Source organism: Eumetopias jubatus, unplaced genomic scaffold, assembly GCF_037043125.1.
Source record: "Eumetopias jubatus isolate StellerSeaLion01/CBP00866 unplaced genomic scaffold, mEumJub1_p1.0 scaffold_12, whole genome shotgun sequence".
Classification (NCBI taxonomy): domain Eukaryota; kingdom Metazoa; phylum Chordata; class Mammalia; order Carnivora; family Otariidae; genus Eumetopias; species Eumetopias jubatus.
The window spans coordinates 14,134,479-14,147,056 of NW_028274818.1; the positions used below are offsets into that span (position 1 = coordinate 14,134,479).

The 12,578-nt window shown below is 34.6% G+C and overlaps 1 protein-coding gene across 1 annotated transcript in view; it reads right to left on the reverse strand.

Annotated features, from left to right (window-relative positions):
- Positions 1-12,578, reverse strand: part of SPATA17 (spermatogenesis associated 17) — a 214,258-nt gene that overhangs the window by 140,366 nt on the left and 61,314 nt on the right. Inside the window, exon 6 of the mRNA XM_028104762.2 lies at positions 2,525-2,648. Within this exon, the coding sequence (XP_027960563.1) occupies positions 2,525-2,648 (124 nt within the window). The remainder of the gene's footprint in view (positions 1-2,524; positions 2,649-12,578) is intronic.

Here is a 12,578-nt window from a genome sequence, read left to right on the forward strand (position 1 = left end):
GAGAGAGAGCATAAGCAGGCAGAGGGAGAGGGAGAGGCAGGCTTTCCACTGAGCGGGGAGCCCGACATAGGGTTCGATCCCAGGAACCTGGGATCATGACCTGAACCAAAAGCAGACACTTAACTGACTGAGCCACCCAGGTGCCCTTTGATAGGTTAAATTCTAATAATATGATTGTTATCATTTACTGGAATGCTCTCTAAGGGCCAGATAGTATTTTAAATATATTATATTCAATTCTCATAATGTTCTTTCAAATTGCAGAGTGAAACAGACAATTCCAGGTAATCTCCTGATATTTTACCCTAAGTGGGAGAGCTTGGATGCCAACTTACCTCTGATTTCAATGCCTATACTGTTTCTACTGTACACAGCGCCTCAAAAACAATCATTCTATTGGATGCCAAGGATTTCTGGAGACAAGAGATCACTAAACTAAAGTTTATATACATGGATATTACCAGCAGTCTGCAAGGTATAAACAAGAAGGAAAATGGGCTAGGGCATTGACAGCTTGTATTTGTTAACACAAACCTACCTAAAACACAGTGGTAATATTAAAAATTCATTAAGGTCAGGAGTCAAGTTACATGGTCAAGTCTGTGAAATAATTTGTTAAACCAGGTGTTTAAATTTAAAACTAAAATGAAATCAAAATAAAGAAATTATGCATACAAAGTATCTACCATACTCTGTGGCACAGGTAAGTATTCCACGGATATTTACTATTCCATTATTTTTTTAAATTTTTTTAAAGATTTTATTTATTTATTTGAGAGAGACAGATAAAGCAACAAGCAGGGTGAGGGGCAGGGGGAGAAGCAGGCTCTCTACTGAGAGAGCCCAATGTGGAGCTCGATCCTGGGACTCCGGGACCATGACCTCAGAAGGTGGACGGACACCTAGCCAACTGAACCACCCAGGCACCCCCTGCTATTCCATTATTTTTATTAGTAAAATAACTAAGTCTTTATGGACTTTCTAAAACATTCCTTTATATACTCAATATCTAAGTAACCCTGGATAAAAGAGAATTAACAAATGTTTCCATTAAATCTGATTTCACCATTTAAAAAATTATTTTTGCTGTTACATTACCCATCGTAAGTATAAACAGCACAATTAGATCTCAGATTAAGATAGATTCAAAGTATAAAAGGGATTCAGAGTTATCAAAATAAACAACAGTACCCAATAATTATTATCAGGTTTAAAGAATTAAAGACATATTTATGCCTCCCTTAGTTTCAACAAAACTAAAATTACTAATAACTGAAGTTAAAAAAAGAGAATTCCTGATATGTGATTCTACATTTTAAAAAATGTAGCCCACCAATTATACAGATAAATTTTTTACATTATTATGGATTTATAATTGAAACTTAAAATACCTCGACTTTTTATTTTCTGTCTTTGTTGCCTATTTAGAATCCAAAGACTTCAGTTTGAGTACCAGACCTATTATTACTAGTTTTATGTCTATAAATCAGTCCCATAATTTTCTTTCAGTTTTCTTGTCTGTTAAATGGAGATAACTCAGCTATATAAATCTAAGTAAATACTAAGATAGTCATCATTAGTGAAAGTATTGTTAATTACTCTACTAAATAGAGGCTAGAAGTGCAGTTCTCTGTTCTAAATGTACATGGCCCGTCCAGTACGTAATGTTTTTGAATTTGGATGCCTCAAAGCATGACATTCACTCTCAGATAACACCCACGGACACTCCGCCAGGGACTTGACTTGCCCATGTCTGAGACATTTGAATGTGTAACTCCAGCTGGAACTATGAGACTGAACTTGAAAGTCTTATGAGAAAAAATAACCCACAAATTGCTAGTTTCCTGCCTGAAGCTCGATTAACAAAATATATTTCAACCCCCAAATTCATGTTGTTTTTTAACCATATTTCTTTGTGAGCAGAATATTCTACACACCAATATATTTTTTCTTAGCAACTATGACAAGATCTGAGGCACTAAAATTTTACCATTTATAAGAAAATCATTCTAAGTATTCCAAATTCCACATTTGTATCTCAATAGGAAGATGTAATTGCTGAAGCAGGTTTATTCAAAGCTTTACTTGAAAACGTGCATCAAACTTTAGAAAGGGTGCAAAAGAATGCTTTTAATCTCAACATTAGCTCAAGTGAAAGAGAAAACCTGAAAGCGACCTCAGTTTAATAACTTCTTAGCTCTTGATCAATTCTCGAAACAACAATAAGCCACTCAGAATGGGTTTCAAAAGCGAGGTTATGCCCTTCGTGTTGTGTTATCACAGTGGCAGATCACACTGCTGACGTGGACCTTCTGCCGGCGTCCCAGCGGCTGCCTACGAAGCTGCTGTCACAGACGAGCCATGGTGCTTAAGCGCACCTACACAGAAGCACGAAATTGAACGTGAAGTAGTGTCTTTGTGATATCTTTTCAACAAGTCATGTCCCATTCAGCCTGCTACTTTATCTCTGTCAGGCCAGGGGCCCAAGTGGTTTACGGGAGCTGTCAGGGACAGGTAGACCAACCTGCTTTGTGCTGAGGAGGTAATGCGTCTTCCGGGCTTGGTAATCTCTTTTCTTCTCTTCCCTTTCGAGGTCGGCCTTCTTCTCTTCTCTTTCTTTCATCTCTGCAAACTCCTCCAGTGCCTCCCTGCATCAAAACAATCTGCAGTTATTTATGATACTAAAACTCTGCTAGCGTTTTCCTTATTCCACTGATGATAATCAAGAAATTTTTTGAGCAGCTACCATCACCCACATCCATCAAAATCAGTGGTGTAATCGATCTTACCTGCACATTCCACTGAGTCTTTGTAATCTTTAAAAAGCGTTTCAGTGATTTTTCAGTGGTTAAATTTTTTTAAATCAAATATCTACATATCATAATTAATTCAACAGCTAAGGAAATATATCAAGTGCAAAGTAAGTGAACGACTACATTGCCATTTTCTTTGGTTGAAGATTAGCTATTTTGGGTGTATGTAAATATCCCAAAAAAACCATCTGAGCTACTGATTTCCTTTAAATTTTGATTTCATATTTACAAATCTCTAATCATTTATTTTGTATACTAACTAACGGACTAATTTTGAAAGTGTGATGGGTTTTTATAAATATGCTTAAGTTTACTTCAGTTAACAGTTCAAATAATACCAACATGTATTAACCTGCACTTGAAACGTTATTTTGTTCAATTATACAGATAACTAAAATAAAAGCTAAACTAGGTGAATAAGTTCATGGCTTTCTAGGTATAATAAATTCCATTAAAATAATGAAAATTTCATCATTTATGTGTGTGTATCTAAGAAATTTAAACAAAAAATAAACTTTTAAAATATACTATGTGAAAAATGCCTGATAAAGATATTATGAAATATGGAAAAAATAAATCTTTTATTTTCACAGAACAAATTTAACTATTCATGTTAAAATAATGTTTTGAAATTATATGTTGTTCTTTTTTAAAAATAGATATCTAACTTAGTGTCCAGTTCTTTAAGTAAAATTTTAAGCAAATGATCTGAGCAGTTACCTCAAAGATATCAAGGGAAAGTAGAGGGAAAGTTTCCAAAAATAAAAAAAGATTCTCATTTCTACTTCAATGTCTAGAAATATTTTTGTTGCAATTTTATGTTAAAGGCTACTAATACAATACTTCATACAAGGTTACTTATGAAACACACTGACGTTTAAAAATCACCATGCTATGCTATTGCAGCAGAGCAATTTTTTCAACATAAGATTAAATTGCAAAATAAATGAATTACTTGGAGTGGCATGGCCCTCATTTTGCCACCCTTCTCTTGAAAATTGCTTATTAATATGAAAAAAGGAGTCAGAAAATAGCCTGTTTTACGTTATGCATAGTATTTTGGGGGCTTCTGCGCCCACAGAGCTGGGCTAGCTGCACATTTAGATTGTGTTGGCAAGCTGGTACAATGACCTTTCTGACCTGCATCTCAAGGCTATTATTAATCGCTAAGTAACCTGGTAAAGCCAAACAAATTTGTTTCCATTGAAAGGATCTCTATCTGTGTCTGAGAATTTGTTCTGTACCAAACAAACCTCATTAACTGTGTCCATTTTTGACAAAGAACCAGGAGTTAGAAGGATTGGTGACCTTTCTTTGTCCTTATGGTACAAATTTCAAGGCAGGTACATATGAATAAATGAGAATTTTTACCAGGAAAAATAACAATCACATGTTACATAAAAAGCTAATGCATTATTAATTTTCATCTTTACTTTTAATATTATGTAAAAAAATTCTTCTATAATTCCTCTTATAAGTCTTTAAGATAATTTAAAATAACCAATGAACTGCCTCTACAAGGATAATTATTCAGATATGCATGTATCCAATTTTATGTCATTCCAAAGATAAGCACAGTAATTTTCCAAGCAATCACAAAAATAAAAAAAATATATCTACAAAGAAGTTTGTGCTCTATAAATGATTTAATGAAGAAGAGATCTTACTTACATAAGAAAGAAAAAAATACCCAATATAATTGCACACACACGTGAACAGGTAAGGGGCAAAGAAGTAATGGGACTTGGATACAAAATGAAAAGTGTAAATTATTTGATGTAGTAAAAACAGTCCATCTCCTGGATATGGAAATGTAAACAAAAAACAGCATGAACTCAGGGAGCTTGACAAGGAAAGCAAAAACTGAGAGATACGGTAAAAGAATGTCAGTTTCCAGTATGTAAAGAAAGCACACCATAAACCCAGAAGGAACTGGGAAAGCCTAAAAATAAATCCAAGAAATTTGACAAAACATTAGAAAAACTGATCTGTGGTAATCTCAAAACACAAAAGTAATTAATTTAATAAATTTATACAATTTTTGAAAAAAATCAATCTTATGTTCCTGATTTATTGCCATACTTGAGAGTGTACAGATATATCGAACACCACAGTTACAGTCAGGTCAAACAGTCTTTGTTTAATGACCAAGTAGGAAGAGCTGAATAAATTTTTATCCCTGATATACAAGTTTTGTTACATCGATAGTGATGAAGAGATGTCTCAGTGTAAAGGATGTAATAAAAAATTATGATCCCATTAAAGACTAAATGATGGAAACCATTTGAACTAGGTTTCTTTATAAAATTATAAAAATTATCGATTTTTTTATCCACGGATTTTCTCTTTTAAATGCAGTACTTTTAAAAGTTAAATTTTTTCCCAAATAATTCCAGGTTGTTTTCAATATATTTTTTTCATTTCAGGCATATATATTGTCTTATTTCTATCCTTAAAAAAAGTCCTGTGATATATATGCGATAGATGTTACTAATTACCTTATTTTACAAATATAGTTAACACATAAAGAGATGAAGTGATGTATTCTAAATAACAAATCAGTTAATGGCAGAAATGGAATTAGGATCCTTAGATTTACAAATTCTCTAATTGCAGATTAGGCTGTAGTCATCCTGCTACAAGATATACTATGCAGAAGAGATTTTTTTTATTGAATGAACCACATACATTTTCTTTTATTTTGTGATCCTGTTTTCTACTGTATAGCTAAAGAAACCTGGGTAAGTGCCAGGACTTCCTGTATCACTTTTCATAAATATAAATTATCTGGTGATATCCGTTTAAAAATGAAGGTAAAAATTACTAAAACTTTTGTAAAGTCTTTCATATTCAATATATTTTGCTAATGCTAATTATATTTATGATAAAATATTTACATATTCTAATTATGATAGCAATAATAAAAATAACAATAGCTACTTGGAAGCCATATAGTGGAATGGTTCAAAGCATATACTCTGAAACGACGCCTGGTTATATAAACTCTCTGCTGTGCTATTTACTAGCTGCTTAATATCTGAGTCTCAATATCCTCATCTATAAAATGTAAATATATTAGTATTAGTATCTTTTTCATCAAGCTATTCTAAGGAACAAATACATTATCTACGTAAAGTACACAGAGTGGGGCTGCCACATAGGAAGGTGCTACACGGGTGTCAGCTATACTGAATTTTCACTCTAAACCATATTCTAGATTACCTGCTTTATCAACTCAACTGGATACCCATCTTTTATACTTTCTCAAATTCCCTCAGTGATCTCTTCTTTTCTCTCTCCTGATCAGTGTGTAATTTGTGGATGAAATCCATGAAGCAAAGCATGGAATCTGGTTTTCTAAGAGGCATAGAGGCATGGCTGGTGGGAAGCGGGACACGGGAGAGAGCCGTGCAAATAAATTTTCCTTTTTTCCATCTGCTGTGCACTGCTGAGAGTTCTCCTTGCAAACCTATGTAGCTAATGGAGAATGCAGTGCGTACCTGCTGTACCTTGTTGAGTCCCTATGGGACTCCATACAAAGTGGTGGCCAGGGCCACAGAGCTCATCATATCACATTCCTCCCTAGAGGACCAGTGCATGCGTACTGGCAGCGGACAGACAGCACACCGTGAACAGTATGCCATGGGAGAAACTCAGCGGCCTGGTCTCAGGTTTTGTCCTTCTCCCCCTCCATCCCTCATCCAGTGACTGGTGACTGAGGGAATTCGTAGGCCCAGAGCCTTTGTCTCACTTTGGGTCCACTCTTTTAAAGACCCATCCAAATCCTGAGCTTCTTGAGATTGGCTGAGACTTCTGATGCAGGTCAACTTCTCTACCACCTTACAGCTATTACTCCTCAAAGGTTCCCCAATACAGTCCTGCACCAAATCGTTGCATTCTCGGACGCTTCACTCCCACTTTTCCTCATCCTCACTGCCCTGAATATTAGTATGAAGTATTATCAGTTTAATAAAGTATTATTGGTCTAATAAAGTATTATCAGTTTAATCCTACATTTACATTTTATTTCCAAGAGGTTCCTGGCTAAAACATACACTTTACCACTTTTAATCCTTTCACAATCCAGTGAGGCAAGTATTATCACTCCCATTTTATAGATTAGGAAATGAGAGTCACAGAGGTTAAATCTCTGTCCAAACTCCCAAACTAGAAGGTGAGAGTTAGAATTTGAATATAGGTCTCACAGCAAAATTCATGCCTTTATGCAAAATACTATACTCATATCACACATTTTGCCCAAATCCAATACAGTTGATTCCTGAACAACACGAGTTTGACTGCACAGTTCCACTTATATGCAGATTTTTTCAACAAATACAACAGTGTAAATGTATTTCAGTAAGAAATGAGTTTCTTAATAACATTTTCTTTTCTGAGCGCCTGGGTGGCACAATCAGTTGAGTGTCTGACTCATGGTTTCCACTCAGGTCTGATCTCAGGGGTCCTGGTGGAGTCTGCTTGGGTTTCTCTCTCCCTCTTCCTCTGCCCTCCGCCCTGCACTCTCTTTCTCTCTTTACCGAAATAAATAAATAAATCTTTTTAAAAAACAACATTTTCTTTTCTCTAGCTTACTGTATTGTAAGAATACAGAATACAATACTCCATACACGTAAGTGTTAATCAACTGTTTATGCTATTGGTAAAGCTACCAGTCAACAGCAGGGTATTGGTACTTAAGTTTAGGGGGAGTCAAAACTTATATGTGTATTTTCAACTGTACAGGGGGGTCAGTGCCTCTAACTCCCACATTGTTCAAGAGTCAACTATATCTTGCCATTGTCTGATTTTCTTATTCGTTTCAAAATAGGGTACTAAAAAAAAAATTATAATTTTTATCTTCTCATCTTTGTAGGTCCAGAACCCCAAAACAAAAATCTCTACCTTTTCTCTAAAAAGGTTTCATATGGGGCACCTGGGTGGCTCAGTCGGTTAAGTGGCTGCCTTTGGCTCAGGTCATGATCCCAGGGTTCTGGGATCGAGCCCTGCTTCAGGCTCCTTGCTCAGCGGGAAGCCTGCTTCTCTCTCTGCCTGCTGCTCCCCCACCCCCCGCTTGTGCAAGCTCACACACTCTCTTTCTGACAAATAAATAAATTCTTTAAAAAAAAAAAAGGCTTCATAGATCACTTCAACAATAGTTAATCTCTAGCTGTTTCTACTCTCATAATCCTCTCTTTTATATATCTGTTATATTTTACAATATATTTATAGCCACATGCATACACGACATCCTGAACTTTCCCCACCAAGTGCGGAGGTCCTAAAGGTCAGGATTAAGGTTTATTCATTGATGTGTCCCTCCCGAAGTATTTGGTCTAATACCTGGTATAAACTAAGTGCTACCATCCTTTTTAACTATTTCTCAGCTGACTAGTAGTACATTTCATCATTTATGATGGTTTAATTAGAAGAGGGAAGAAGCCACATTGAGAAAGCCTCTCTTGGGAAGTATGGAAGAACCAGGATTCTGGCTCTTTGCCCATAAAGTGGTTCTCAGAGTGTGGTCTCTGGAAAACAGCATCAGTTTCACTTGGGAAATGTTGAAAATGCACAGTCTCAGGCTCCACCCCAGACCAACTCAGAAACCCTGGTGGGGGGGGATCCTGAGGGAATCTCCTGCTTCCTAAAGTTTGAGAAGCACTAGTCTGCAGCAATGAAAATTATCAACTGTTGAGGAATTAAGATGATTAATCTTACTAATATGACATCATAAAGAGATGCCTTATATTCAGTTAGTAATTTTAATATGAGTATCACCATATAAGCTAAAGCACTGAGAAGTACTACAAAGGAGACACAATATGTACATCACAATATTTTCATAGAAATCATAATTTTGACAGAGAAATTAAAAAAATGGAGATTGTTTTAAAAGCATAAATGCCCAAAATTTCAGGGGGAACTGGTAATAATATTACATAATCTCTCAAATAAAAACAAAATGCCATCATCTGTGACATCTTTAAGAACAAATAATTCTAAGGAAATGGATTCAGACAATTCTCCAGAGTCCTCACTCTGTTTTGATGGGAAATGAAGTCAGTGATGTGCAAGAAGCCTTCCAAAAAAAAAAAAAAAAAGTTGAAAAGCATTACTTTCTGCTGTGGTATATTATGACATAAAAGTCTTTTAGTAAATTTGCTGAATGTGCTTGTTTTATCTTTCATAACTGTATGTTCTCAATATGTCCATATTAATTTAACCAAATAAATAGACAATAAAAGAAAAAAAGGGCAGCAAAGTCTAAAATATAAGCAAAAATATTAACCACAAATAAAGCCAATTACATGCTTGGTCTTGATGTGTGACATTCAAAATGATTTGGGGAATGATAAAACCTTAGAACAGATTCTTTGGAAGTCAGAAAAATACCCAAAACGTTTGTATTAGAAACAAAAGCTTCCCTTTAAGTTAGTCAAACCATTTAAACCACTTATTTTGTCTACCTGGTTGCCGAGGCCCTGGACCTGCTGGACAGAAAGGAGTTGCAAATTTCAATAGGGTAGCACTTTAAAAAGGGAAAATACAGTTTAAAATTAAGGCTGTGAAGCACACAGTCATTAATATTCAAGCACTCAGGCTGTTCCTGAGCTTCACGCCTTACTCTGAAACCTACAGTTGAGATTTTAACATTCTGAAAACAGTTAGAAAAGTCCTCTCAGAAAATACTTTTAGCTACTCGTGAAAATCCTTTGTTGCTGTATAGATTAATTTCTCTTCAAAACGCCTAAGCTACTTTAAGAATGAATATCATGAACAACATTAACACTCATTTGTTTATTCAGTCAGGCAGTCACAGTATGTTTAAGATAGTAAAAGAAATAAAGATGTGTAAAGGCCAATCCCTGCCTTCAAGTAGCTTACAAATAAAATAACAGAGAACCAACTAGACTACAGAAAGATGATGAAGAAATATGGAGGCAGTGCTTAAACTCAGAGAAATCAGAAAAGGCTTCATGTAGGTGGCAGCACTGGGAACTGACCTAAAGGGCTGGGAGAGAGGAGCATGGTGGGGAAATGAGGCTGGATTACTCACAGGAAACTCTGGCTATCTTTGGTAGACGTGGTCCATCAACAACCAAGTGGGGGAAGAGCACTTTAGAGTAGAAGAAAGGTTTCCTGACCGAGGGTGAATGGGCTCTCTAAGGGTAATGCTAGCAAATTTGTACTCTATAGACGAGATATTTTGAGAATGAAAAAAGTAAAAAAGATGATAATAGTCGATGTTATAAAATTACAATACCATGACTTCACTCTGATCATAAAAAGGGATCATCCAATTGCTCCATTATTTCATTTGCCTACTTTGCATGATTTTAAAAAGCAATAAGGCTCCATTCAAAGCTCATTCATGAAAATCAGTTTTTTTCTTCTTCTGGCTCCTTTGAATAAACTTAGTTGAAAAGAATTTTTTTTGTGTGTAGTATTCTTTCTAAAAATATGCACATATTTCACTGTAAAATTACTTTCTTTTCACTATTTTGGATAGTTGCTATAAAAGGAAGTAAAATTTTATTTAATATATATGATATCAAATAATTGAGAGTGACATTGTGCTAAGTACAACAGTAGGTATAATAATAAAATGTATTTACATAGTGTATTATTTTCAGGAGCTCCAAGTGCTTTCCAGACATTAATTCAACCTCACAACATTCCACTGAGGTTGGTAAGGGGCAGGTATTATTAACAAGGTTCCTGTTCTTCTTTGTGAAATGAAATGACTTTACAGATGGTGACTTTGAGACACAGCATGGGGGCTTTCCTGCATAAAGGTAGATCAAGGCACATCATATTTCCTCTCCTTTGTGTATCTTCACAGTGATTCAGCTGTGGAGGAGGAGTATCAAGCTACGGATGTTTTATTTGGGGTTGAGTTTAGAGTTGAGGTAGCTAAATTGCTATTTCATATAAAAAGAATTGCAAGATCTTATTTACTTTGTGTTCACTCAAATATCATACATTGTCTCTCATTTAAAATGTGTTAACTTCATTTTAAAGCAAAAATAATTGCTGCTGCTTTTGCATACAAGACACTCAACACTCAATCCAGGCACATCTCTGAATTAATCAGGATGCTATCGTAAAGCAACAATATACGAAGGTTGAGGTCAGCATATTTTAAAGTAGTATCACATGTAGTAGTATATCACAAATAATTTCAGAAAATTATCAAATGAGTTTTAGGATACTATTTATTGGCCAATTGTCTTGTAATCAGTCTAAGAAGTCAGAAGAAAATGCTGAGCAGAGTATCCAGGTTTATGAATCATCACAATACAAGTGTTAGCTGAAGTCCCAGAAGTGGAAGTGATTGTACAGAGCACAGACAGTGAAAAGGCAAATGCATCAAAGAGAAAAAATTAATATTTAAGATCAGGCAAATAAATGCGAATACACAAAGAAGAAACCATCAGAAAAGTAGAAAGGAAAGCAGGAGAGAGTGGTGTCACAGAATCTAAGCTGTAAGAGAGAGTAGAGAAAAAAAATGATCAACAGTGTCCTAGCTCTAAAGAACAGATAATACGAAGGCCCAATAGCTTACTGGACAGAATTATAAGTAACTTTTTTAGCAACAGCTACATTTTCTCAATACATTTTCATAATAACTTAAATGTATCCTCAAATATTGATTGAAAAAGTTTGTGCACAAATATATCAAGTACCAGAATCTGATTTCCACTATATAAATGCACTCTCAGTCAACAATATTAACAATAGCTTTACTAGTTTTTATCACAGAATTAAAAAGGAAAAAAAGAACTCTCTTCCACCCATCTCATATCAAGAGATCAGCTAGCATAAGTGAGAGATAAGAACTTACAATTCATCCATTCCTCAAAGTTGGACTATATCCACAGACCAACATATTTTAGTTCCTTGCTTTCAAATGAATAACAACTTAATGTTATACTCTGGCTTTTTTTTTTTTTTTTAATATCACCACAAAAAAGAGAGACTTGAAATTCAGAGGGCTTTTTTTCCTGTTTAAAATAAAAAGTTACTGAAGTCACTGTTCATTACATTACCAGTGTATCCTACTGAAAATTCAAATGTGAAATTTCTTTTAGATCAGGGCTAGAAAAAGCTGTTTCTTGGCATATGCATAATTTTTTTACACTTTCACAATGGGACATACTTAACTAATCACATTTCCTTATCAGTCACACCAATATAATTATCATTCTGTATTTTCCTTTGTTGTGGTCTTTACTTCTTTTACTCTTTTTTTAATGTAACTTTTTGTAAACTGCCTAAAATTCATTGTGTAAAGAGTTAAATTTGAAAAAAACTAAATACATATATATAAAGAAATTATATCCAATGCAGTAAGCTTTTTCCTTTTATTAATTCTATTTCAGGAATGAAGCTTTTTATTCTTTTTATATACTTGGCTTTGAAAGCTTTTTGAAATAGCAATATGTTAAAGGCAATACATCCCTGTTAAAAATACAGTATGTGGAAAGATTGGTAGGTATCATTCCATACTGTAAAGTGATTATATCGATTATGTCATTAATTACTAATTATGGATATGTAACAGACTGTTTCAAAGCAAAGAATATAAACTGTATTTTAGACACTCTAGTGTGTTATTATCTAAATTCTACCAAATTAATTGCTATATGATTTGTATCTTTACATATAAAATGATTCTACAGAGAAAAAGTCACATGTACAGCTAACATTACAGATTAATTTGGTTCTTGAAAACGAAAATGTTGTTTTCTTTACATCTCAGGTTAT